The sequence below is a fragment of the Anas platyrhynchos genome, chromosome 13 (assembly GCF_047663525.1).
Source record: "Anas platyrhynchos isolate ZD024472 breed Pekin duck chromosome 13, IASCAAS_PekinDuck_T2T, whole genome shotgun sequence".
Classification (NCBI taxonomy): Eukaryota; Metazoa; Chordata; class Aves; order Anseriformes; family Anatidae; genus Anas; species Anas platyrhynchos.
The window spans coordinates 16,343,632-16,369,326 of NC_092599.1; the positions used below are offsets into that span (position 1 = coordinate 16,343,632).

Here is a 25,695-nt window from a genome sequence, read left to right on the forward strand (position 1 = left end):
AAAAGTCAAAATGTTTATATTCCTTGCTTATATTTTATTTTATATTTGATAAAATCTTGTCTTCTAATAAGAAAAGCTGCATTTTATTAAAGTAGTTTAAAATCTTAGTGAAAGGTTGAAAAACAGAAGGCCGTTTTCTATATTTTCTCCTAAAGTTTTAAATATAACCAGAGTAAGAATTCACTGGTAAATAGTGGTATGGCTTCAGATTGCAGCAAAACTCTATGTAGTTGTTATTGCTCTCAACTTTTCAACTGGAGAGTTTGTTTGCCTTTAAATTCCACAGATTTTGTATTCCTAAGAAAATGATTGTAGATAACAGTTGCAGATATAATGATTTCTGCTGAACAATTAAAAACCTTTGGTAAAATAACTATTACTATATGTGGCCTTTGTGGGAGTCCATTTGTGCACCTTTTATGTGCTGTGTAAGTCTACAGTAGTTAATAGTACTGCAGACTGTAGTAGAATATATAGTAATAAGAAATAGGGTGGAGAACTGATGTGTTTAAAAAAGAAGAGAAAACCCCACCATATTTCTTATTAAAAATTGGTTAAATTTTTCAAAGAGTTGAAATGGATTACAGTACTGCTGGACAAGCAGCTGTTAATTTGGGCAAGGGATTCAGTCATTTCTGACTACCATCTGTTTTTGAAGCATGTGCTGAAGTCAGCACAAAGCTGAGGAAATGTCTGTAGGTAGCAGGACCTGTTATTTCTACAGGAAGGACAAACACCTAGTGGAATCTGATAAACTACGACAGGAGTAAAGGTTAGAATGAATAAATTATTTTGAGTCCTGCTGTACTTCTTAAGGAGCAGATGGGCATACACCAATTTTTCTTAGAATGGATGTCTTATCTTAAAATATCCCCCTTCAGAACATGCCAAATATAATATTTTGTAACACATCTAATTCAGCTGTAACTATCTGCAGTACTATTTTTAACCACTTTTACATTAAGGAATAGGAAACAGATCTGTATTTTTTGTTATTTACACACTGATCATTAATTTTTCTTGAGTTCTCTTGAATTGCTGGAGGAAATAGAATGTATTACTATAAAAACAAAGGTTTTCTTTAATATTTAGAAGGTAGAGTGGACATAAAAATGGAAGGAAACTCCTGTATAATTAATGCCTGTAGCTGTCTTGATTGTATCCTCGCTTACAAGAGTGTACTGATTTGTATTCTGTTAAGCACAGACCTGTGTGAAGATCTGTGGCTTGAAGATTAATTGACTGTTAGGCTCTTCTTGAGAGGTCTTAGATTTAATCACAGTTGATACTGTTTAAATGAAGTGTCTAGATGTTTTAGGTATGGGAAATGGATACATAATGTTAGGAATGTCATATTTTAATGTGCGTCATTTATTTCTGATGCAGTTGTTGATTCTAGAGTATAACCAGTAGCTCTTCCATGTTCTTAATAATTCTGTTTTTCTGTATATATGAAAAGCATATTTTTGTTTTACAGTGCAAAGATAAAGGTGCCTTTACTGTGTTAGTAGACAGTTATGTGAAGGAGGAGGAAGGCACAGGTGTTGTCCATCAGGCCCCCTATTTTGGTGCTGTAAGTATAATTTATGGATCTTTTATGTCCACTTTGTTCCAACACACATTGCTTGGCTTTCCAGCTACTGTTGACTGTCAGGGTGACTATGAAATTAAACAGTCATCCCTTTTGCTACTCACAAATATAAGAAGCATCACATCTAGTAAATTCTTGCATACACTAGTCACATTTGTTTGCTAGATTGGGGATTTTAGTTGTCTAATGGTTATTGTTGAGGTATGTGAAGTGAACTTGCCACCTTATCTTCCAAATGTTGTTGATCTTAGCTTTTCCAAAAGTCTAAATTTACAGCCTCAAGAACAAATGATCTGGTGTACTGGTAAGTGATACATTTGGGATGGTAGCTGCAGTTCTGCTCAATATGCTGTCTTTCTTCAGTGTTTCCATTTTGTTACTTGTGCATTTGGAGGGCCTGAAAAAATGCTTCTAGTGCTTTTGTTCTGAGGCTTTATCCCTTAGTGTGAAGGGATTTTGTTGCACTCTATTTTTTTTGTCTACTAAGAAACATTATTGTTCTTTGTTTCAGTCATTTCTTGCAAAGCCTAAGAGGGATAATTTTTCATGAATTTCATCAGTTCAATTTTTAGACACATGAATTAACTGCACTAGTTCAGGCTCATTGTCCTTTTTGTATAGTGTCCTGTCTTCAGCCATTATCCAAAGATGCCCTCAAAAAACTTGTAATAGAGCTGCCAATGTCTAGCAATTAGCAGTCCCTGAACTACAATCTCCATCATCGTTTCCAGAAACCATTGGCATTAATAACAGACCTCTTTGTGTTCATGTGAAATATCCCATCTTTTCCCGTCTTTTTTTGCTGCGTCTGTTGTGGTATTCTGTTTGTCTTGTAAAGATGAACATTGATGTGAAAAGATGTCCTGGCTTAAGACAGCTGTGACATCTTTTTTGAAAAAAAAAAAAAAAAAAAAGACCGTGTAGTATTTTACTCGTTAATGAAGAAGTTAAGTTCATGGTGACTGATAGGGTGTCTTAAGGAGTTTAAAGCGTATGACATTTTCTAAACCTCAGATATTCCCCTATCGCTGAGCATTACAGGGAGTTAACTGAGGGATAAAGGACCAGTCCTGGCTTTGAATCAGGAACTCTTGCTGTAGGACATGGAATAAGGGAAGAGTAAAGGCTACTAACAGAGAAGGAACCCTGGAAGAAGCTTTCCATTGACTGCTGGAATGTCCTGTTGTGTATTTTCTAGTTGCTGGAAACAGCTTGTTGGAAAGGCTGCCCAGCCAGTTAGAGCAAGGATTATCTGCCATCTTCTGTTTGATTCTGTTATAAGCACACGAAGACTTGTGTAAACACAGAAGGGGGAAAAATCTTTTCTGTCTCTCCTGGGAAGTCAGCAATTGCCTTTTTAAAACCAGAGTTTTTGAAAACATGACGGTATGTTAAATGCATTATGAAGGAAAAAATGCATAGAGTATTTGTGGGAGGAAAAAGTACACTAAGATCACAAATAAAACTTTGCATGCGGTAGCTGTGGAGCACCTAGACTTTATACTGAATGATATGGACCTGGGTTAACTGGATATGCTACTATTGGAAGGAAAAGAGCACATTTGTTTAGAAGTGTTGTCTTGGTTCTTCTGTTCCTTCCCTAAGTAATAAGTAAGTTTTTCTGATAAATAGTGGTTGAAAGTAAGGCCTTTTTATTCTTCTTACTAGTAGACAATCTGATAATAGCTTAGAAATACATCCTTCTCCAACAACATTTTAAATTAAAAGTTCACCTTCATTTAGTTCCAGGATATGTAGTTTTATTGTCTTGTCTGATGTTTTTGCCAAATACAAGCTGTGATGCAGTATGAGAAAGCACTTACTTTGGTTCAAAAGAAATCAAAATGAAAGCTCATGCAGCAAGACAAACCTGCATAAAAACGTTTTAAATCCATTGTACCTCCAGATTAACGTGACATTAAAATTGAGCTGCTCAGACGTTTCATTATTTCATCAACTTAAAAGTTTTAGGTGCAGTTTAGCTTGCTTGCAAACCCTGTAATTCCAGCACCTGCTTGTCATGAATCATAGATGTTTCATAGATACATTGCTGTTGCATATTCTTTTCAATGCATTACAAAAGTACACTTGTTTTTTGTATGAGTGGTGCTACAGGTAAACCTTTTTGACTTCAGTTTTTTGTTAGCTTTTTTCACGTTCCAGGTAGAAAAGCTTTGAGTTATTCTTACCAATGAGTTTTTAATAGCTTCTGTGTTGTTCATTTTGACTTTCGTTTGTAATCTTTGAAGAGATCTAGTCATGACAGGCATTTAAGGAAAAAAAACAAACAGCACTATGACCTCAGTCCTGGAAAGAATTGAAATTTGTTTTAGTTTTCCAGTGGGGTTTAGCACTTGTGGATTTCTACATGTGCCTGAATATATTCCTGGATTGTGGTCACTGAAGCAAGTCTCCATTAAATTGAATGAATGGCAGGTCAGTCTGTAGAGCTTTTGCATTCAAGTTCAAGTTTTTGAAAAGAAAGGAAACCCTTGATATATCACTGGCTGCTTCAGTGATGCAAACCAAACTGAACCACATCTTGACCTATAGGTCCTGCAAAGTGGAAGGTTTGTTAGTACGTTTTAGCTAGGTTGTCAGCATGCCAGGCTTTGATGTACTCAGTGCTGGCTGCTGCTTCAAAGCCTTTTACAGTTCATTGCCAAATTGTGGTTGACGTTAGTTCTGTCATCTGGCCTACATATTAACACTGCGGTCTGCTTGCTGTATCTCAGAAAGAACAGCTGATGAAAGGTCAACTGAGAACGGGCTTGTCTCAGTTAATCTATTGACCAAAGTAGCTGGTAGACCAAAGAGAGGCTGAGTAACTGTGGTGGCTGTCCACAGCAGCTGAGAAGGAGAGGCTGTGGTATATGGAGCACCTGAGTGCTGTAACTGAAGTGGGTTTTTGTTCCTGCATGTAAGGCATCGGTACTTGAAGCCAGCTTCACAATTGCTATGGACGAGTTTCAGTGTGCCCTTTAAAATACTGTCTGGGTCAACAGACCTGTCTTGAGGGAGCTGGTGGGAGCTAGTGGGTAGTGTAGAAGATATAGGAGAAAGTTCCCCTCTGGAGGCTGGAAATCCAGCTTTGTCACTCCAAAGGCCAGCTCACTGGTATGGGTTACATCTAGGGAAGGGTCGTGCAGCTCGCTGTGAAACACTTGTGCCTAATGCTCAGCTGAACACTTGCTTCAGATATCATCTCCTTGCTCAAGGTGGACTAATTGCTTTAGAGTGCAACTCTTTGGAAAGCTGCTGTGTGCTTGTTTCCCCAAAGGTAAATGAGCTCGAAGCAAAGAGGAGGCTAACAGTTCAGCTACAGCCGGTTTAGACAGACAGGATCACCGCAGGTTCCATTTCACACCACAATAAAACCTACAATTTTTTGCCCTTAAATTAGTGTTTTTCTCCCTGTTTCGTCAGAGCAGTAATACAGGAACCTGTAAGGCACAAAAGCAACCTGCCTGGATGCAGGCTTAGACAGGACCTTGCTCTTTGGGGGAAGTAAAGTGGTTCTGCAAGTGTGTTGAGAGATTGATCTGCAACTGTCCCCATCTCCCTTCCTTTACAACCCCCCAATAATGTAATTTTACCTTCAGGGCAAAAAATCAGGTAATCTGGAATAATGATTGGTTAAGACATACCTTTACTATGGCTTCAAAATTGAAAGCAGAATCTGAACTGTCCTGTTCCCCTAGTAATTTTGGTTTGCTCTTTGCTTTTTGAGCATACCACATTTTTTTAGCATGCATGAGAACTTTGAATTGACCCTCTTGTCCTTATTTTTTTTTTTTTTTTCGTTACTGCTACTGTAAATTAAAGAATTGAACAGAGGCTGGCCAGAAAAATGAAATGCAGTGTTGTCCATGTGTAATTCTTGGTCAGTATCATTGCCTACAACCAACAAAAATCAAGAAGTACAGATTTAAAAGCTTTAGATTAAGACATTCAAAGTTGGGATTTCTCATCTGTACTTCCAGAATTAAATTGATTAAAACAACCTGCCGTCTAAAAATGCCATGCAGGCTTGTGTGTTAACAGTAACAAGTGTCTGTTGGCTGGTACAAGAGCATGACTGTTTTTCACATTCTTTTCTATGCAATAATAACCTGAAGCCATTGAATATTTGTATATATGTATGTGTACATGCAAATATACATGCGTGTATGTACACAGGAGCATGTGCACGTATGCCTTTAATAGGTGAAGTAGAGAAATTCATGTACTTGACAGAAAAAATAATTTCTATGTTAAATAAAAGTACAACTTCATAAAATATTGTACTCTCTTAGGTATATTTTGGTGTAGTAAAGCTTGAATATTCTTCTGTTCTTATCCAGTCCTCACATTTCTTATTCTGTATTTTTTTTTTTCAGGAGTGGATATTATAATGGATATTTTAGACTTCTGTAACTTGTATCTACTGCCCTTGTATCTTTTGTAGGATGATTACAGAGTCTGTGTGGATTTTAATATAATTCAGAAAGATTCAGTGCCAGTTTGTCCTGTTGATGCATCAGGCTGCTTTACAGCTGAAGTGACTGACTTTGCTGGACAGTATGTGAAGGTCAGTGGTATTGGAGAAAGAAGATTGCTACTTTATTTAAGATAAAATTTATATGTAGAAGTGTTCTGTTGCTGATTAGCTGAGAAGAGAACTGGGAGAGAAATCTGATCATTTTCCCTACTTGGAGGACACATTGCAGCATGAATTTACTTGCCAATAAATGCAAGAGAATCCATGTGAAAGTAGCTCCAAAGTAACTCCAGATTGTTCCAGACAAATCTTAAAATAAGTGCCTCTTAATTTCTATGCACTCAGTAAACAATCTATTTTTCACTCAGGGTTTCCCACTGCTACAATTTGATAGCTTGTTCCTATGAACACAATTTACAGGTAAAAGGCTTAAAATCTTGTATTGTATTTGAACTCAAACAGCTGTCACTGCTTCCTGCTGTATATTGAGGCACATAAGGGAACACTGGAGACTACATTCTTATTGCCTTCTTGCTGATGATAGGAATCTGAACTTAAGGCTCTTGGAAAATATTCTTAGGGTCCTGAATCCCTTTTTAGCTTGTGAATATTGCAGTATCAAAAACCTTTTGTATACATTTTTTTCCTTTCTTAATCTCATTTTGACAGCATTTGTCCAGTAGATTGTCTTTAACTCTAACATCTTTCAGTCCCAGTTTAGAATGTAAATCCTGCCTAGTTAGGTGTAACAGAAGATGCTTCAACTTCTGTAACAGTCACATTGAGGAATGAAGTCTAAATATTAGGTAAGAAGCACTGTGTGAGTTTCTGCTGCACAATCAGACAACTTAAAAGATTTAATAGTGTGAGTTCTGGTGTGTGTCAGCGTTACAGAATAAAAATGAAATTTGTACCATTTAGTGTATGTGGAAACAAGGTTAAGGGTAATATGGGACTGGTGCTATCTACCAGGATTTGGGTAGCAAATAACTTTTCGAATTTAGTGTTTCACAGTGCCTCTTCAATACATACATGGATTCTATGCAAGGTTTTTTTTTTTTTCACTTTTGTACATGTAGATACTGGATTATTTGTAGGGGTCTTTTTTGTTTGGAATTGAATTCTGTGGTAGCTTACTGAAATAGTGTAATCTGTTACCCAAGGAAAACTTTGTTCTGTCTTTCTAGGATGCAGATAAGAACATCATTAAATTACTGAAGGAGAAAGGCAGACTGGTTCACAGCAGTAGTTACAAACACAGCTATCCTTTCTGCTGGAGGTAAGGAGAGAAGTGTGCATGGCTTTAAGATTGCGGGCTGTGACTGAATAGTTTCTTCAGGTTTGCTTCCTTTCCCATCCTCCCTTAACCTGCTGAAATATTTTTTTTCAACATGATTAAAAGTAAAAGGAATCAAGAGTACTGAATCAGAGGGGCTGCAGTTTTGCTTTCAAAGTCAATTAAATGGGATTTCTTTTCCATAAGTCTCAGGAATTTTAGTGCTGAAAATTGTTTTCAGCTAAGATTTTACTTCTTTTTTTAATTTGAGTTTGAACTTGTTCTTCAGAGTTGCATGTTGCTAGTTGGTTCAGCATAGTGGCCTGTCACCAGCCGTCCTTGTCAGATTGGGAATTCTTTGCAGATGTTGAAGGGGGAACTGTGTGCAAGTCTCCATGGGCACTCAGAATAATAAACAAACAAAAATATTCAGAGGAGAGAAATGAAGGCTAGGCAAATTTAATCTAGAAATGAAGCATGTTTTTATTAGTATCCACTCTGGCTTTAACTGCGTGTTTGAAGAAGAGTAACTATCATTGTTAGTACTTCTTATTGCTTTCATCTTCTATTGAGACAAAAATGTCTATCTGGTGATTGCTGATTTGACTTTTATGCGAGTGGTTTTTCCTTACAAAATAGCTTTTCCCAGTTTGTCCCACTAGATATTAATAGTGATTTGCTAAGGAGTAGTTGCTTGACATTGTTCAGTGTCCTGAAAATTGCTCTTGTAATTGCTGTCAAAATTGAGATATACAAAAAAAGACTCAACAGTGTCAATTATTAATAAAAACAAAAAAACCAAAAAAACCTCCAAAGTCTTTTATTAGGCATATTTTATTAAACTATTTTTTTAAAGGTGAGACACACTTTAAAATAAATAAATAAATAAATAAAATCTGATTTCAGATTTGAAGCCACTTCGAACATCTTTAGTCATATCTGATGTGTACAGCACCAGTACTGAAATGGTTGTGAATCAAAGCTTTTCTCTGTGTCTTGCTCTAACGCTGCTAGGTGAGGTGTTTTAGCAGTGTGCATTTATCTTTCAACTACAGCCAGAATAACCTTTACTTGCCATTGAATAGCATGACTGCCTTGTTCCTGACTAGGAGCTAGCTGAGGGAGGAAGGGGAATTACTCTGTGGTATGTCCTTTGTGAATAGGGACAGTTTTTGATAAATGGCAGCCAAAAACAAGCAGCACTTTTATTTTCTTTATGTAGTAACTCAAATATATAGTCATGCCCTTTGGAGACAAGCTAGTAATGCAGAAGTGCTGATTCTGTAGAACATACTTAGGCTTGCCACACTGTTGACATTTTTGTTGATTGATGATAAGTTGCAGGCAGCACCTAGCAGCAAATTATCTGGTGGGAAGAGCAGAATAATGGAATCTACTTGAAAAACTCATTTCACTGCCATCAGAAATCAACCCATAATTGGAATATGCTAAAAGCAGAAGAGTAGTTTTTGACTTGGAACATAGTTACAAGTTATTTTGATTAAAGTAAAATAACTTTGAAATTGGGCCCTTCTACTTAATGTACTATTTATTGCTCCTGCTTTTCCGTGGAACCAGGCAGTTGTTGAATCCTGAATGTTATTTCCTCTTTCTACACGTCAAATTAAGGTCCTTCTCCTTATTGTTTTGTTGTAAGATATGTAGTAACCTTCTGTCAACTAACATTGAAACTTCAGAGGAAAACTGACACTGCTAAATACACAGTAGACAACTTCCAGCTAGAATTCCTCTTACTGGAATTGCTACAAATGGAAATCACTGGCAAAATCTGCTTTGTGGACATGTGAGATCTTGACAGCCTGAATGCTTATCTGGTCTAGGTAGCAGTTTAGCAACTCAGGAAGGTAGCAAAGGTAACAAGCTGAAGCATCTGTCCATTGTAACTGCTGTGTGCCAGCCTGTTAGGAGGCAATATTGGGAAGCTCTGTCACAGGCAGATGCAGAGCTTTGTCTTTTTAAGCCAGGCAAAGCAAAGCCAAGAAGCATTCTTTAATGGCACACGATCAGTTATCTGTGATTTGCTTCCTAAATTGCAAAAAAGAAAAAAGAAGGGAATAAGATCACAGTAATCTGTTTTAAACCACCATACCACCATATAGTCCAAAACAGGTATGAGAAATTACTGGGCATGTATAGTGCACGCAAAAAAAAATGCTCTCAGATCTTTTCATCTACAAAGATTTCAGAGAGCTAATTTTGTGCCACTGCTAAGGAACAGGCATCTTGCTCAGGTACCATGCCACCTCTGATAAAATTCTAAAGGACACACTCTTATGCAAGCACGCTACCACTGGCATTCCCTGAAGGATGTGCTGGTCCTGGGCATCAGAACTCATCTCTGCATGTGATGGGGTGATGCTGTGAGACTGGATAGGTGACTCTGTCACACTTTTGGCATGCACTGTGAAGTTCCTCGCCATAGCAAGAGACTGAATATTCTCATGTTGCCAAAATAAGGTGTTCTTCTAATGTTTTATCTGCTCTCAACTCGTGTCCTTGGTGTGCTGCTTTCCACTGTTTCATCATCCCAGCATTTTGCCTGAACCTACTGTATCCATTTAAATATTTACTTGTTCAACATCAGCTCAATTTTACCGTAAGATACGTAGATCCATTGATGTAAGTATTCTTTGAAGACTACAGGAAATGTTAGGTGCAGCTACCTCCAGAAGTGGGTGGTGTCCCTGCCTATGACAGGGGGATTGGATCTAGATGATCTTGGATTTTCCAACCCAAGCCATTCTATGATTACGTGCAAACGTTAGCTACAGTACAAAGTTTTATTTGTGGGATTCTCTCTGAATTTTGTGAGTAGCACTATTACGTTGAGAGGCAGGGGGTGGAAGGTAACATGGAAAAGGGGATTTTATGTTTTAAATTGATTTTCTTCACTGCATTTGTGGCATTTTGGCTTCTACTTTGAGCTTGTACTGTCAGTAAATTGACTCCATCAATCTTGGTCCTTTGTGAGGTACTGAAAAATTACAGATCTGGAGTTGGAGCCAAAGGACAGTGTTATGGAAGCACCAGGAGTGGTTGTACTAAATCAGACCAAACAGCCATGCATCTCCATAGACCGCATGACATTGTCCAGAAGTGAATGTGTAGGAGGGAATATGAAAACAAGCAAGTGTTCTGCACAGTACTGCCTTGGCTGCCAACCATTTCCAGATAACGTGTTCCCTGAGCCAGCTTCACCAGCATAAGTGACTCCTGAGCAGGGTGGTCACGTTTTTGCTTTGTCCTTTTCTTCTTTGTTTTTTTTTTAACTCAGTTTGCTCATTCTTTGATACATGAATAAACATATATATGCATATATACATGTGTAATTTTAATTAGGACTGGGAAGGTGTAGCAGATGTAGTTTAACTATCATACTACATAGGGGAATCAGTTCTGGTCTTCAGGAGGACCTATTTGTCTTCCTTAAGCTGACCTAGCTTATTTAAGAATGGGGAAAGAAAATAACTGTAAGTTCAGACAGAAGAATGTTTAGGCAGACAGGAATTTTTTCAGCACCCATCTCTGCTTGAAGGTCTGGCTGGATCTTTTTTTCCCTTGTCTTGTATTGATGGAAAACAGCCCAGCAATGGGGATTTCTCAGCCACTTTTGCTGTAAAGAATTCAGTCCGTTTTCCTGAACTGTCACCAATCACATGGGGCAGAGCTGTATAAAATATTACTGGTTGGGCAGTTTTTCAGTGTGTATGTGTATATATATAAATATACAATTATCTCTCTGTCGAGGCACTGCTTGGCTGTACAGCTACAAGAATGAACATATTTAGGGAAGATGCCACCCGCCCTTTTCTCACTACCTTTCATGTAGGTGGCAGCAGTTCTCTCCAGGTGCTTTGGAACGGTTATCAAGTATTAGAAACTTAATGTTAGGTTGAAAGCCTGGGCAATGTTTACATTTTCATCTGCTTGCCTCTGATACTGGTTGGGTACCAGTTATTGTCCCAGCAGTCTCTGTACACTTTAAGACTCAGAAACTGTTCTCAGGTCTTGCTTTGTTTCCAGTAGTTCAAAATCTGGTATGTGATGGCAATTCGTTTTTCAGCACATCTGAAACAAGATGCTCAGAACTGAAATACTTCTGGAGTACCTTGTAGCTTTCAGTGTGCTTTATTTTAACTATGGGCTTGCTGCTGTAGGAGGAGTTACCTATTCCCTTTTTTAGGTTTTAGGACTCTAAGTTAAGAAGTGAAACTTTGTGGCTTAGAATGTTTGCATTTGAGCACAGCATTCCTGTTTCCAAATAATCCCAAGTTTTCAATCTGCTCCCACCCCATGTTGGTTTTGTATGAATTGTCTTAAATGCTGAAGTAAGGAATATATTAATATGTCTTTGACTTAAAGCTTTTATATGTTTATCTGGATATTTCTTTCTCCTCCTGGAATGGGACGTTCATCTAGTTAACCCTGGTACTGCTGGTCCATCTTTGACTTTACTATTTTATTAAATACAAATTGAAAGAAGATGATAAAATAATTTCTGGCTTTTTAGGTTGAAGATACTGATATAAAAAAAATATAGAATGAGCTCACCTGGAAGCCTTAAATGACTCACTTTAAAATTAAGCAAAGTTCATATTTTTGTCCTGCAAAGGAACACACATTGAAAATTCAAGTATAGTTTGTTCTTACGATTCTCTTGCTATGAAAATTCCTTAAATTGCTGGGTGAGGAATTTATTTAGTTTTTAGCAGTTTATTTTAAAATAGTAGCCTGTGTGAGTGTAACAGTTTGTATTTAAACAGAACAAAAAGTCCCCCTCCCAAGCAAAAAAAAACCCACCCCACCCACAACAAAACAACCTCTGGTACTGTGATAATATATCAGGAAGTACAATGAATTCTGTCTGTGCAGAGAAAACGGTCCTGTATAGAATTGCATAGAACTGCATTTTAAGGTGTACTTTATTTAAAAAAAAAAAAAAAAAAGTGTTTTTTTTTAATGTGTTTTCCCTTCTCCCATCACCTTCCCTCTGCAGGTCAGATACTCCATTAATATACAAAGCTGTGCCGAGCTGGTTTGTAAGAGTAGAGCACATGGTGGAGAAGCTACTGGAGAATAACGCACAATGTTACTGGTAATGTCTCCTGCATGTTTTTTTTTTTTCCTTTACAAGGAGGGATCTCTACAAAGCAATTTCTTGCTGTTGCTGTGCTAACTTCACATATTTCCATTCTGTCTTTGAGGCAGTGCTACTGGAATGGCACTGGTAACCGTAGTGTTTTATCTTAAGTTTCACAAACAGTCCTCCAACTGGTAGAGCAATGGGACAGTCTTCATGGCATGAGCAGATAACATACTTAATTGCACATCAACCTTTTGCATGAACATGTTTGCACCTTCTTCCTTTCTTGTGTCTGAGAAGGCATTCTTTGTTTGCGTAGAGTTCCATGAGAAATACATTTCAGGGTGCAGTTAAGGTTGAGTGCAATCTAAGAGTGAAGTTAGATTCGTAAAGTTGACAGTGAATTATGTTATGGGATTGTTAAAAGTATCCTCAAATTGTGTGATACAATGCTAAGCAATTCAGCATGAGAGAAATTGCGAAGGAAATCTTCAACCTGAGGAAGCATGAAACTATATAGCTAAGCCTCCCAGACAAGATCCATTAGAGAAGAATTTAGACAGCTAAATTCTGGGTATTTATTGTTGCAAAGTAAATTAATTCATGGATAAAGTATTTTTCTTCTCACCTAGTTATTACAGAGAAAACGGATACTTTGTCACAGGTGCTTTTGAAGGGGAAACCAAGTCAACAATAATAACAAAAAGTGCAACAAAAAAATCCAACAAACACAAATGCCCTATTTTGTGAAGTAACCGCAGGTAAATCCAGTGTTTCAGAGGTTTAAATAAAAATGGCCTGAGAATGCCAAAAATTAAATCTCTCTTTAGAGGGAATGTGAAAACATAGGCAAAAAAAAAAGGTAAGCTTTAAATAATAACCTAAATACATTACCAAATTAGCAGTAAGAGGGAGCTATTAGAGACGGTAGCCATTTTGAGTCTGTTATAGACTTCTGGTGTGCAAAAGTATCCTATCCTCTCTACCTCCATAACCTTCAGTTTTCATCCCAGCTTATAACTAACCACTGCTTGGAAAGCTTAGACCAGATGGGGAACATGTGGAAGCTAAAACCTCATTCGGCTGTAGTGTGTTCCATTTCGGTTGTTCAGTCTTTGCAGAAGAGGACTTCAGGAAAAAGTGGGGTTCTACCAGAGTGCCTTTGCTTAGCAAATGAAATTGGTGTTAAAGGTGACTCAACTTCCAGGTGAAACAGAACAATTACAGCTTAGGCTGCGTTTCTTCATGGACAGTAGTTAGCAATTAAATTCTCCATGAGCAGCTTTTGCATAACTGCTTACGTGGTACAAGCAGTGTAAATGTTGAAATATGAGGTTAGTGATCCATGATAGAGACAGCCCAAAAATGCTGCAGTGTTGGCTTGCTAATAAGCACATGCCCAGTCTTGGTATGTAAGATGATTTTATGGATTAGTAAGTGTTGCTTTCTGTTTTCCATAACAGAACATACTGTGATCCTTCTTTTGGGGAAAAATAAACTGGAGAGGGGGTGAAAGTGTTTGTTCTTAGCTTTAATTAGCTTTCTCAAGATGCTTTTACTGTTTTGATGACTGACAGTAGACCTGCATGCTTAATTTTCACATGAACATAGGAAAAATGTAATGATCTTATTATGAAAAGGAAGTATTTAGCTGAGATAGTTTTGTTTCTGAAGTAGCAAAACTTCACGAAGAAACTGATGACCTCTGCACATCCAGGAGACATAAGAGCTAGTACAATGTTTGAACCCTACTTTGTGTATATATTTGTGCTTTAAGTATTGTCTTATGGACGTGTTGGGTGGTGGGGATACAAGTGAGAGGTGCTGTTGGGTGGGAACACCAGTGATTGTCTGAATTGGCAGTATTCAGTGTGCGTGGAATTAAAGTATCACTTGGTCTTCTAGGCACTTGTTGAGTCTCAGCATAATTCCATAATTGTGTATGAAACAGATTCCTCAGAGTTTCTGTTGAAACAATATGGTCTCAGAGACTGTGAGAATCTTTTTGTAGGGGAATGTGGCCATGAGTAGTGACCTTAGTATGACTAAGTTATTTTAAAAATCATATTAATGCATATTTTCAGCAGGTGTTTTCATTGTAACTAGTTTGAGTTCTCAATGGCTTTCACTCCATAAAGATGGCTTTTAAAATCCAGCTTTTTAAGAGAAAAGGACGTTACTTTTAAGGATTACTTCCTGTGTCCTTCACTAATGTCCATTTGGTTTGGGGTGTAACTTCTTAAGTCAGCATTGACACTGCTGGTGTTCTTCACTATTGGTTTGTTAAAATGCTGGGGACTCCATCCTTCCCCAAACCTACTTTTATGCTTTTGAAGAGACCTGAGCTCTTCAAGTGTCACAAGAATAATACCTAGCTTCTCAAAAAATATATATTTTTGGATTCTCTGGGGCTTCAACATGTCCTGAAAATGAGAAAATTGGGATAAATGCTTTTCAGACTATATTAACCTTTGCAAAATGAGTTTGACTGCATTGCTTTTTTTATTACTATTAATGACTGAGAAGTTTATTGTCCCTTAAGAATAGCTGCACTCTTTATAGGTATCCTTTTTGATGGAAATAGATTAAACATAGTTGGACAAACTTTGCAACCTGATTGCATTTCTAATTAGTTTTTTAATGAAATAGCCTACTAATTAAGCTGTAGTCACTCAAAATTTATGAAAGCCTGCAATTGTATCTTCACTTTTCTAGCTTAACTGTAGCTTACACGAATGACTATGGGAGTAACATGACAGCATTTTTTCAGATCAGAAAGTTACTAAAACCCCTTTCAGTTCTCCCAGCCTTACTGTGGTCAGTGCGAGAAGGTACGGACTGGAAATTGCTGAAAACATGGCACAGAAGCACTAAGTAGGGATGGTGTTTCAGTCTTTATCTGAAGATCCCTTACTGAATTTTCTCTTTATTACAGAATTGGTAAAATAGTAACAATAATAATTTTTAAAAGTGATCTTGTATCCAGACAGCCTACTACTGTGGTACTTGAGCTAAGGAAGAGAGAATCTGTCTGTGGCACCATTCGGAGCTGTCAGGCCTTGGTTTTCTGGTACGTCAATAAGAAGAGTTAGGTGCAGCACCAAGGCAGGGTCCCTGGTGTAAGTACTTTGGATTAAGCCTTAGTTGTTTGTTAGAAATGTGGTAAAGATTTGTTGAAAGAGTTATGATTTGTTGTAATTTCCTACATAACCACTGACAAGCAACTAAAGCATGCCACCTTAGATTCTGTCGTAGGATGAATTCCTGTGATCAGAGTTCAAAGCTGGTATAAGTTGCAGATTCATAAATTAAAGAGTAAATTAATTTAGAAACATAAGTTAGAAACATAGCAGCTCACACTTCTGGCAGTGTACTGTTCTCATACGCTTACAGGTTGACAGAAGAGGTTCTAAATATTTTGTACTTTGTATTGAAATTTCAGCCTTGAACTCTTCTTAAAAGAAACTCCCTCGAAGTTAGGAGTTCTGCTTCAGTAACTTTGGAAATAATTACTTCTAACTCTTGACTAGTTTTTAGCATTAGTGACTATTGCGCAGTTCTGACATTGTTTACACAAGATTTACAGCACTTAATATAGTGGAAAAATGAGCATCAGTGGACGGAAAGCAGATGTGACAGACTTCAAAGAAGCCAAGCCTTTTGTTCCTGCATCTTGGCACTGAAAAATCCAAACACTGTAATGGAGTGTGATATATTGGTTCTTAGAGATACTCTTTTTTGATTTTTAAGAACAATTTAAATGATTAATGAGAATACTATAAAGAACGCATGCAGCAGACCTTTTAGCTGGAAGATAATATTTTGTTTTAGAAGTGTGACTTTTGCAGGCTTCCTGCTGTTCCTGTATGAGCACCCAAGAACAAGTGTCTTCACATGCTTCAGCCAAGTACATTCTCTTTTGAGGCTTTTGATACGACCTTTCTGGTCTTTGGCCATTCTTATTTGTTGAGCAGAAGACTGTCTCCAGCCTTTTAAAAGGCATGAGTTATTCACAAATTATGCCTATCTTGTATCCTAAACCCTGTCTGGTAGGCAGTGCAGAAGGTGGGTGTAGGGCCAGTTCAGCAGTGGAAAGTTAATGTTTCTTCTACTAATCTTGTTTATTTTCATGCAGATGACAAATCTGGCTCTGTAGCAGGAGCAACAGAATTTAAATTATAATGGAATTGCAGGATAATTTAGGAAAATTAGTTAGTCCCTTGTTTTCTCCATTTTTTCTTTTTGTTTTTTAAGATGTTTATTAGGGTATTTTTTCCTATTCTAATATAACGTAAATAAATGATTTACATTTCAACTGTTTTAAACGCATCTTATGTGTAAAGGTTTTCTTGTATTTTTTCCTTAATATCATCATTTCGTTGTCACTGTTTGTTTTGAATCATCAACTGCACTTAAGAAAATGTGAATCCAAATAAAGTCTTTTGTAGTAGTGAGAGCAAAGTGTATAGCAATGTGTGGTCACTAGGTGGCAGCGTATCCCGAGCTAAAATACAAGCAAACATCACTGCCTACAGACAGATGTAGGAAAAAAATTGCTGCAGGGTTAGCCTCATCTCATGTTTGTCTAATTTAGAACAGCATAAGTCAGAAGGTTTTATTAGTGGCTGTTATCAGACAGAGTTGAGGATTGTGAGTGAATTTTAAGGCTTGTTCCAAGTGATGTTGATAGCTTGTGTTCTGCTGTGCCCTAATTTTGCTGCTTCCACTCCAAGCATCATAAGCAGAGAGAGTTTGTTTTGTCATGAGTACAACCTCTTTTCAGTTCCAATGAATGGTCATCAAAAGCTCGTTGTTGATGAAGTTATTGCTGGAGTCCAAGACTCCAAACATCAGTTCACTCTGCAGTTGCTCTTCAGCAACTGGAAAATCCACCTGCACGTGCCATTTTAAATGCAGGTAGATTTGTGTTTACAAGCCGGTAATGCCATATAAAATACTTGGTAACCATGAGCATGTTCCAAGGGAAACAGCAGCAAGAAAAACTACAGCAAAAGCTTCATTCTCCACTGGCTTCACAATGCAAGGGGCTGCCTTTGGGGGTGACAGGAAGAATTTGAATAGCAATTAAAAGTCTGGGTCATACTAATGAAATGTATCGGGGTTTTTTAAGATGTAAATGTATCATGCAAGTGGAGGTTATGACTTGAGTTAATCCTGGCTTGTCAGGCAGCTGTATGCTGCTGACAGCGTGCTTATGATGCAGTCTGCAGCAGCATTGCAGTCTCACGCTAAAGTGTTTGTTGCTATGGGAACCAGGATAAAAGAGCGAAGAAAAACATTGCTATAGCAAAATGATTGAAAGTGCTATTAATTTAGCAAATATAAGCAGCATATAAGCAGAAAAATCTTTCAGACTGATGGAAGCAACCCTAACTTGTGTGGGGTATGTGGTTGTGCACATTATGATGAGCTTTCCTGACCTGGGCAGGAGAGAGTGTTTGCTGCAGTAGAAACTGTGTGCTTTGCAAGCAGCTGACCTTTTCTCTCTCCTCCCCTTTCCTCCTTTTCTCCTCCCCTATCCAGGGGAGTTTTAATTAGGTCCATGATACAGTATTGGCACTAATTAAAGTGTCAAAAGGGCATGAATAGCTGTCTGTTTTGTCTCCTCAAAGTAAAAACCATTAAAAATCAATTTGAGGTCATGTTGAAGGAGACTTATTACTAGAGCAAATTAACATAATGGAATCTAAGAGTTTTGGTCTTGTAAAGAGCAGTTAATGTGTATAAAGAAAGGCAAAAACAGGTATTGTGTGTTATGGTTTTAAAGAAATCTATACATATGTAGTTAAATAACCTAGGATAATTACTTAATCAGCCTTGTTTTTGCTGTTTTAACTCAGTTATCTACTGGAAGATTGAACTCCTCCTTTCCAAACATGTAACTGGTACTTGATTTCCTGAGTTGCTTAAAGTTACCAAGTTGCCAAATGAGAGGATAATTTTGGGACCACGTTCTCAGAACCAAATACAGCAAATGCTGGCTGCTAGCCTGTTACTAGATTTCCTAATTCTTGCTATTTTTTGTTTATCAGTCTGACTTTATGGGTCATTTTTTCAAATAATTTATGAGCTGCGAGCTTCCTCTAATTAGTAATTATGAAGTAAATCTTACCCAGTATGTAAAGTTATGGTTTTTTTTTTTTTTTTTGAAGAATGCCATGAGTTAAATTAGCTGATGAGAGGAGCAATGGAGAGTGAGAAAAAATTAGTATAACTCAAAGAGCTTTTAATAGTAAGTTAATAGTAAAGCATATAACACTTCTGCTGTGGTAATATTTAACAGCTGTTTATTTCAGTAATATTACTTTGCGACCATGTTCCTGAATCCTATGACTAGTGCAAGGTGAGCCAACTCAAAGCATCATGCAGAGCACATCTGATCTTTGAAATGGGTAAGAATTACTCTTCTCTATTCTGAATTGTTACGAACAACAAGAGAGAGACTTCAAAATACATGCCCAGAAAAGGAACAGATGTCTCATACCTTTTAATAACTTTCCTTCTGGATTATGTAATAATTTAGATTTCTTACATCCTGCCTGTTTCTCTTTGGCAAGAAGAATCAAAAAGTAAATAGAGAAATCTTAATTCATGCCATTCCTCTGGTATTAATTGGTGATGAGCACTCACTGGACCAGCAGCTGCGGTACCTTGCTGTTAGCCACACAAATTCATGCTCTGGGATGGAAGAGATACGCCCTAATCTGCAATTTTCAGATCTATGCTGACTTGCTTTGTGACATGGATGGTCTGTAGCGCATAGACTTGCAGGCAAGGAAAATGGTTTCTGTTGTGGTAGGCTAATGCATTTTGTTAAAGGACTGGATTTTCTTTGGTCTTTGTAGTCTTTTTTTGTTTGTTACATAGAATCTTGATTTGACACTAAGAAAATGAGTAGCTGCCGAGAAAGGTTAGGGGAGTTCATTGTTCACTCATAGTGATGCATGAATTTAGCAAACCCTCAGATCCACTTCAAAAATGAGAGCAAACAATCAAAAATAAATGTATGTCCAAATCTCAAGCAGATTCATAATTGCCATCATGTCTAATTTGTTCAGCCAGAGTTTTGTTGTTGGAGTAACAAGAGAAATCGAAGCAAGTTGAAACTGGTTGCTTTCATTCAAGATCTGATTTATAATTTGACGAATCAATATTTATCTCTTGGTGTTGTGAAGATCAGTTCTATGGACTTTTCAACCGCTGCAGTGTCTGCATCTTGAAGTTTATTTAGTGCACTATCCTGGATGCCAAGGAAGTAGAAATAGCTATTATCCCACACTATTCTGAAGGCATAAATTGAGAGCTTCACAACCTGCTGAGGCAGCAGTCTCCTTAACCTTGCTAAATGTTTGAGAAGGAAGTAGGAAATCTTATCAGTGTCATTTTGCAGAGAAATTGGAAGGTCAAAACCAACACAAATTGTAGGCCAGTTGGGAAATAAAAAAAAAAAAAAGTTTCTAAAAGTTTCTAACAGCACAGGGGCTGTAGTGGGAATCCTTTAGAAGTGAAATCACTGCTTTGATTTCTGTTGCAGACTTGGAGAAATGTTTGATGCTGGAGCTTGACCTGTTTTGAGGTCTGAATCTGTTCAGTGCTATTAGCAGTGGGTTGCTCTGCATGGACTGTAGCACTTCTCACCTTGCTTGTCATACCAAGCCACATTCAAGTGGAGTCATCAGCTTAAAACTGAAATTTACGCCTTTCAACTGAAGGGGGTTTGTGACAGATACCTGGTGAAATATGGAAGATGTGTATCAAAATATGGCAAAGAGCTTCTTTATCTCTCTGTGTTGGAAAGTAGGGCTATCTATGTGGGTGGCCTTCTGTTTTTCTTCTTGTAATTCTTAAAGCATCTAAATATCTGTGCTGCGAGGACAGCTTGGATGCACAGAGGTCAGTGTTTGTACTTCAGTGAATTGTGCAGCTGGTTACTTTCAGGGGACTGTTTTATCTTCTGGGCTTAGGTACATGTATGTGATTTAACACAGTCCAAAATTTCTTGCAAGCTAAGGGCCAGCATCAGTAATGATTCTGTGATAATGGTTTTGTCACGGTCTCATCAAAGTCACAACTCTGTTCACAGTGTACTTGGGAATTCAGATGGAAGAATTAACTGGGGACTGTAAGGAAGGCCGTGTGCTGACAAATTAATGGCAGTACAGAGTAGTCTCTGTGTGAGGCCAAGTTTCTTTAGATACAGCATGGGAGTGAAGCGTCTGTGTGATGGGCAGAACAAGTTGTTTTGAGTAATGCATTTTTTGAGTGACAAGCTCCAAATATGTTTGAGACACAGGTTCTTTACGTTTTATTTAATGGTTGTCTGTACTGTATCTCTGAAGTGGCAACAAATCACGGTCACAAACATGATTTGTAGTAGATGAAGTGGTTTGTGTCTTATGTTCCACTAAAAACGGGCAGCAGGGGCAGACAATTTTACCCAAAGAGGTAAATTACGTGTTTTCTTAGCTCAGAGAGAGTAAGAGGTCACACCACGTACATTTTTTTTAGTTAATGTCCACTTTGGGGATAAAATTAATTTTTCATGCGTGTTTTGAGGAGGCAGAGTTGAAACTTTTAGCATTTTAATGTCATTGGGGGATTGTTTCAGCCTCTAGCTATGTTAAATGGGACTAATAATTTCAGCTAATCAGTGTCTAACAACTTCTGAAACATGGAAACTAGTTTAGGAGTGATGTGAAGAGAAGTTTTCCACATTAGTGGAATGTTAGGCAAATGCTAATCATCTTCGTACTGTTAGTTTCCACTGGTGTTTGGAGAGAGGGTCCCTTAAGGTCAGCACAAAAAAGTTACTGGTAATGAGTGCTACCCTAAAACAAATGGAGAGCCTGCGTACGCTTCTGAATTTTGGAACAGGTGGATGTTGTGAAATGTTAGCCTCTGAGTTTGTTTAAAAACTTTTTGTATCACACTTTTCTTTCGGAGAAGATAAGAGAAGATAACTCTGCAGTCTAAATATAAATATAAATATATATATAAATATATAAACATAAATATAAATAAATAAATCTAGAAATAACTAGTGAAGTTACAGACCTTAAGAATGGTATTTAATTGAGTCTTACCAAAGTAGTTTTTATCCACCTTAGGCAATGCTGACATCAAGAGGTCTTCGGACCTTCACATGGTAACATCATGGATGAAACTTAAGAGACAGTTGCATTCATTTCCATCTGTAGCTCTTGCTGAGGGATGCTCACACTTGTTTCATAAATCTGCTGCTGCTGGGCAGACTCCTGCCTTAGTGTATGCATGTGAATCCATTCTTTAATTTTTCCTACAAAGGATTATTTCATCTTTGGTTGTTACTCTTGGGGCTGATCTGTGGAAGAAAAAAAATTTATATTCTTCAACAAATTATTTGCTAGAGAGCCAAGTGCTTCAAACAGAAAAAGGTGGAAGAGACCATATATTTTCTGCTCCCTTCTTTAGACTAATCTCTGGGTCTCCAAATGCATCTCATGAGTTGGGAAAGGGCCCTTCTATTCACAATTAACTTGTTTTCTGGATGAGATCAAACAGAAACATTCTTATTAGTTTCCTGTTAGATTGAATGCAGTGATAAAAGAATACTTTTCTTATTTTTGGAACAGGGTTCCAGATTTTGTGAGGGAGAAGCGTTTTGGGAACTGGCTTAAAGATGCACGAGATTGGGCTATATCTAGAAACCGGTACTGGGGAACGCCCATCCCGTTGTGGGTCAGTGATGATTTTGAAGAGGTAAGAAACTGAAAGTTTTGGTTGACAGAAAAATCTCTGTATTATATGTATGCTTATATTGATGGACTGTTACATTTTTGGCTGCTGCAGTCGTAAGTCTTGTTATATCTTAATGGTATGCGAGTATCTATAGTAGGTGATAGAAATATGCATGTGTTCATGCATTTCCACACACACACACATTTTCATTGATTTTGATTGAAATTTTTCTTGCTTTTTTTTAACAGTAGAATTCATCTTGTCTTTCTGGGAAGTATTTTCAGTGTTCAGAAAGCTGATGGTGTAAGAAATGCAGTGAGAAAATGCAAAGGAAGAGATCTTTGCTCGGTCATTGCAATGTGTTTTTTGAAGTTCTGATACTTGGTTGCTTCAAGCCAAATGAATTGTTCATGGCATAAAAGCAAGTCCACCATAGCAGAACAGTGAAAATATACATTGGTAGTGCTAAAAATGTGAATGTGGTAGAATGTAAAAATGTGAATCTAGTAGAATGATGCGAGTATATAAGGCTAACGCTAGAAATGAATATTCACTGAGTAATCTGTAACAGTTCTGGTGATGACCATTTTCTTAGTGTCAAAATACCAAGCTTTAAAACTATTTCTCAGCATAAAATGTGGGGATTTTTTATTCCTACGTGGGTTAGACCAATGTGACGAGTCTTCCTCATGCTGGAAAGATGAAATGGTGATCCACGTCAGGATGTTCATGGAGGGTAAATACTGATGGCTTTATCCCAAATCTTTATCTCCCTTGATTTGAACAAGCTTTACCGTTCATTTGAGACATGGAAGCTTGCCAATAGAAAAGCATATTCCAGAAGAGTATTGTCTTAAACTGCACTATTACTTAGATGTGTGCCATAAAGCATTCTGTATTTCCACCTGACTGGAAATGTTGCTGATAGGCAGGTAGATGGTGGGGAAGGGAAGAATTTACTCCTTGCACTTATGATTTAAATATCTAAGAAAGCCTTGGCATTTGAATTGCATTTATGCTGAGTGTGTTTGTAAATTACTGGCAAACCAACTACTTCTTTGTTCCATATAATGGTTAAAGTTTAATTTAAAGACTGACAGTTAGTGCCTAGAGGTTTTAAATAAGTGTTACAATTGAAATACTTTACTCAGTATAACAGGGTTTGTTTGTTTGTTTTAAGATAGAAGAAAGGCTTTTGGCTTTGTGCTAAAGTATTTCAGGAGTTTATTTTACAGCTGAAAAAGATTGTGTAAAAGCTACATACCCCCACACTTCCACTCCCTACTTCTAATAATACTACATTTGCTGTCCTCTTTCCTGTGTGTGCAGATTTTTTTGGCCTTTGTAAGTTTGTTTTTAATAACAATATAACATCTAGGTTGGAAGATGAAACTTTTACATGAAATTAATGGCAAATATTACTCAGGGCTTCATGTTCTTGAATAATGATAGAAACACCAACGTATCCAGTATTTTTATCTGCAGATCTTGCATACATTTCTGTCTACTCGAAAGGCTGCATGCCCATTGTTCAATAGTTAAGAATGGCTTCTGGACCATGCTAAATTTCAAGTTTTGTTTTTTCTTTATATTCATTCTTCTTAGATGTGTGAGGGTATAGCTTTGAAACTAAATGCTATCAGGGCTAATGTAAAAATCAAGATTTAAGTGACTTCTGCTCTCATGCAGAAATAATATTCACTCAAAATTTCCTCACTTCAGTTTTAATGCAGCCTAGTGCCATGTGAGATTGCTGAGCCTCCTCTTCATGTATTGCTCTCAGAAGAACACTTTGTCGCATGCAATTATGCTGTGCATATTAAATCTTGGAGAAGTAATAACAGTTCCTTATTTAATATACAGTAAGGTGAATTAATTGCTATTAAAGTGAATTTTATTACAAATCAATATCTGGTTTCCCACAGTTTTATTTTGGGTTTTTATCTTATTTTTATTTTAGCATAATTATTGGGTAGAGATGCGTAATGGAATTTAGTTTTTGAAGCTTGTTTATTACCGTGTTTTTGAAGACAGTTTTATTGTTTTAAGCCCTCAAATCTTAATGATTTTCTAAGTGTAGGAACACATCTCATTTAGAGTAGATAATAAAATTTTTCAACAATACAACGAGCTTATAAAGTGGACATCAGTTAGTTTTATAGAACTTGCATACAAATCATTGTGTTAAATACTTAGTGGTGTTACAGAAGTTCTCTTGGATGGTTTCATTGCTTGTCACTTGTTGAACTACAAACCCTTGACTAGTTTTGGTGCACAGTCCTGCATCGTAGATGTGGAGCGAGAGGACTTTGGCTGTGCTCTGCTGAAGTAGGAGGGAACTGGTCTGCTTCACTCTGCTTGCAGGCTGCTTTGGGAACACCGCTTCGAGCTGACCTTATCAGTCGTGTATTTTAACTGATCACTATTCAGAAGGCTCTTTTTAAAAATCCCAGAATGTCTTCTTGCCGGTGTACTGCTGCACTGCGTGGGCTTCTTTCTTTGAGTGTTCCTCATTCTTTGATTATAGGTACTTCACAGCTCTGAAATGAGAAACCCACAAAAATTAACACTTTCCCTTAATAGGGACTGCAGAGCACAGGAACATTGAGGTCCATGAGTGTTGCAGGATGCCTGTAGTCTTCCTATTTACGCGGATAATCCTAATTTACATAGATATAATGCTGATGAATGTTTCATTAGAAGTATTTAACCTTGACCTCTGATTTCACATTAGTAATGCTGAAACAGGGTCGAACAGCCTCCAGTCCCTGCCTACTTATTTCAATCTTTGCTGTCCTCTATTAAATGTTGATAAAGCTGTTTTTGTAGTTGATCTGGCTGAAAAATAAAACAGGAGGAAAAAGTGGCTCATTGGGAAAGGGATCTGGCTACTAAAGCATTTGAACAGTTGAAGAAAATTATCTGAAGCTATAGCATAAACCAATCTGCAAAAACAAGTGGGCGTAACCTAATGAAGAACTGGACTTGATTCCTGTCTACTTCTTGTGTTATTTTCTTGCCTTCAGGTACCCAGTGAGCTATGCTTGGGATGCTAGCTCTATCCTTCTGCCTTGGACAGAGGCAGCCTTCCTCAGTACGGTCTTATCTGTGTTCCTCTGACAGCTGTTGGCTTTTTAGATGTGGACTTGGGCTTATTCTACAAAAATATCCTGCTCAGTAGAAGTCTGTGGTTGCACCAGATGCTCAGAGAAAAAACAAAACAACCCCTTTTCTGCCAGCAGTGCTGAACTAAGCACCTGCTGCCCACTCACTTGCTCCCATACAATTGTTTATGGGGCCACATGGTGAACGTGGAACTAATCAGGATTAAAAACAGTTTGTTCATAAAGGTATATTTTTAATTGGGATCAATTCCCCAGTGCGGGTCGCTATACAAACTGCAGATTTGACCGGTGCAATCATTGTAATGCTTCACTTCCCATACAGAAATAAAACAAGTGATGGCAAAATTACATTTCAAAAGTAACAATAAAAGACTGATGAGT

At 37.5% G+C, this 25,695-nt stretch overlaps 1 protein-coding gene across 4 annotated transcripts in view; it reads left to right on the top strand.

Annotated features, from left to right (window-relative positions):
* IARS1 (isoleucyl-tRNA synthetase 1) overlaps nucleotides 1-25,695 on the top strand; it is a 101,461-nt gene that overhangs the window by 26,057 nt on the left and 49,709 nt on the right. For all 4 annotated transcript variants that reach the window (XM_027467325.3, XM_038185791.2, XM_021276421.4 and 1 more), the window contains 5 exons: nucleotides 1,478-1,573; nucleotides 6,039-6,161; nucleotides 7,259-7,350; nucleotides 12,365-12,463; nucleotides 22,084-22,210. In XM_027467325.3, coding sequence (XP_027323126.1) covers nucleotides 1,478-1,573; nucleotides 6,039-6,161; nucleotides 7,259-7,350; nucleotides 12,365-12,463; nucleotides 22,084-22,210 — 537 coding nt within the window. The remainder of the gene's footprint in view (nucleotides 1-1,477; nucleotides 1,574-6,038; nucleotides 6,162-7,258; nucleotides 7,351-12,364; nucleotides 12,464-22,083; nucleotides 22,211-25,695) is intronic.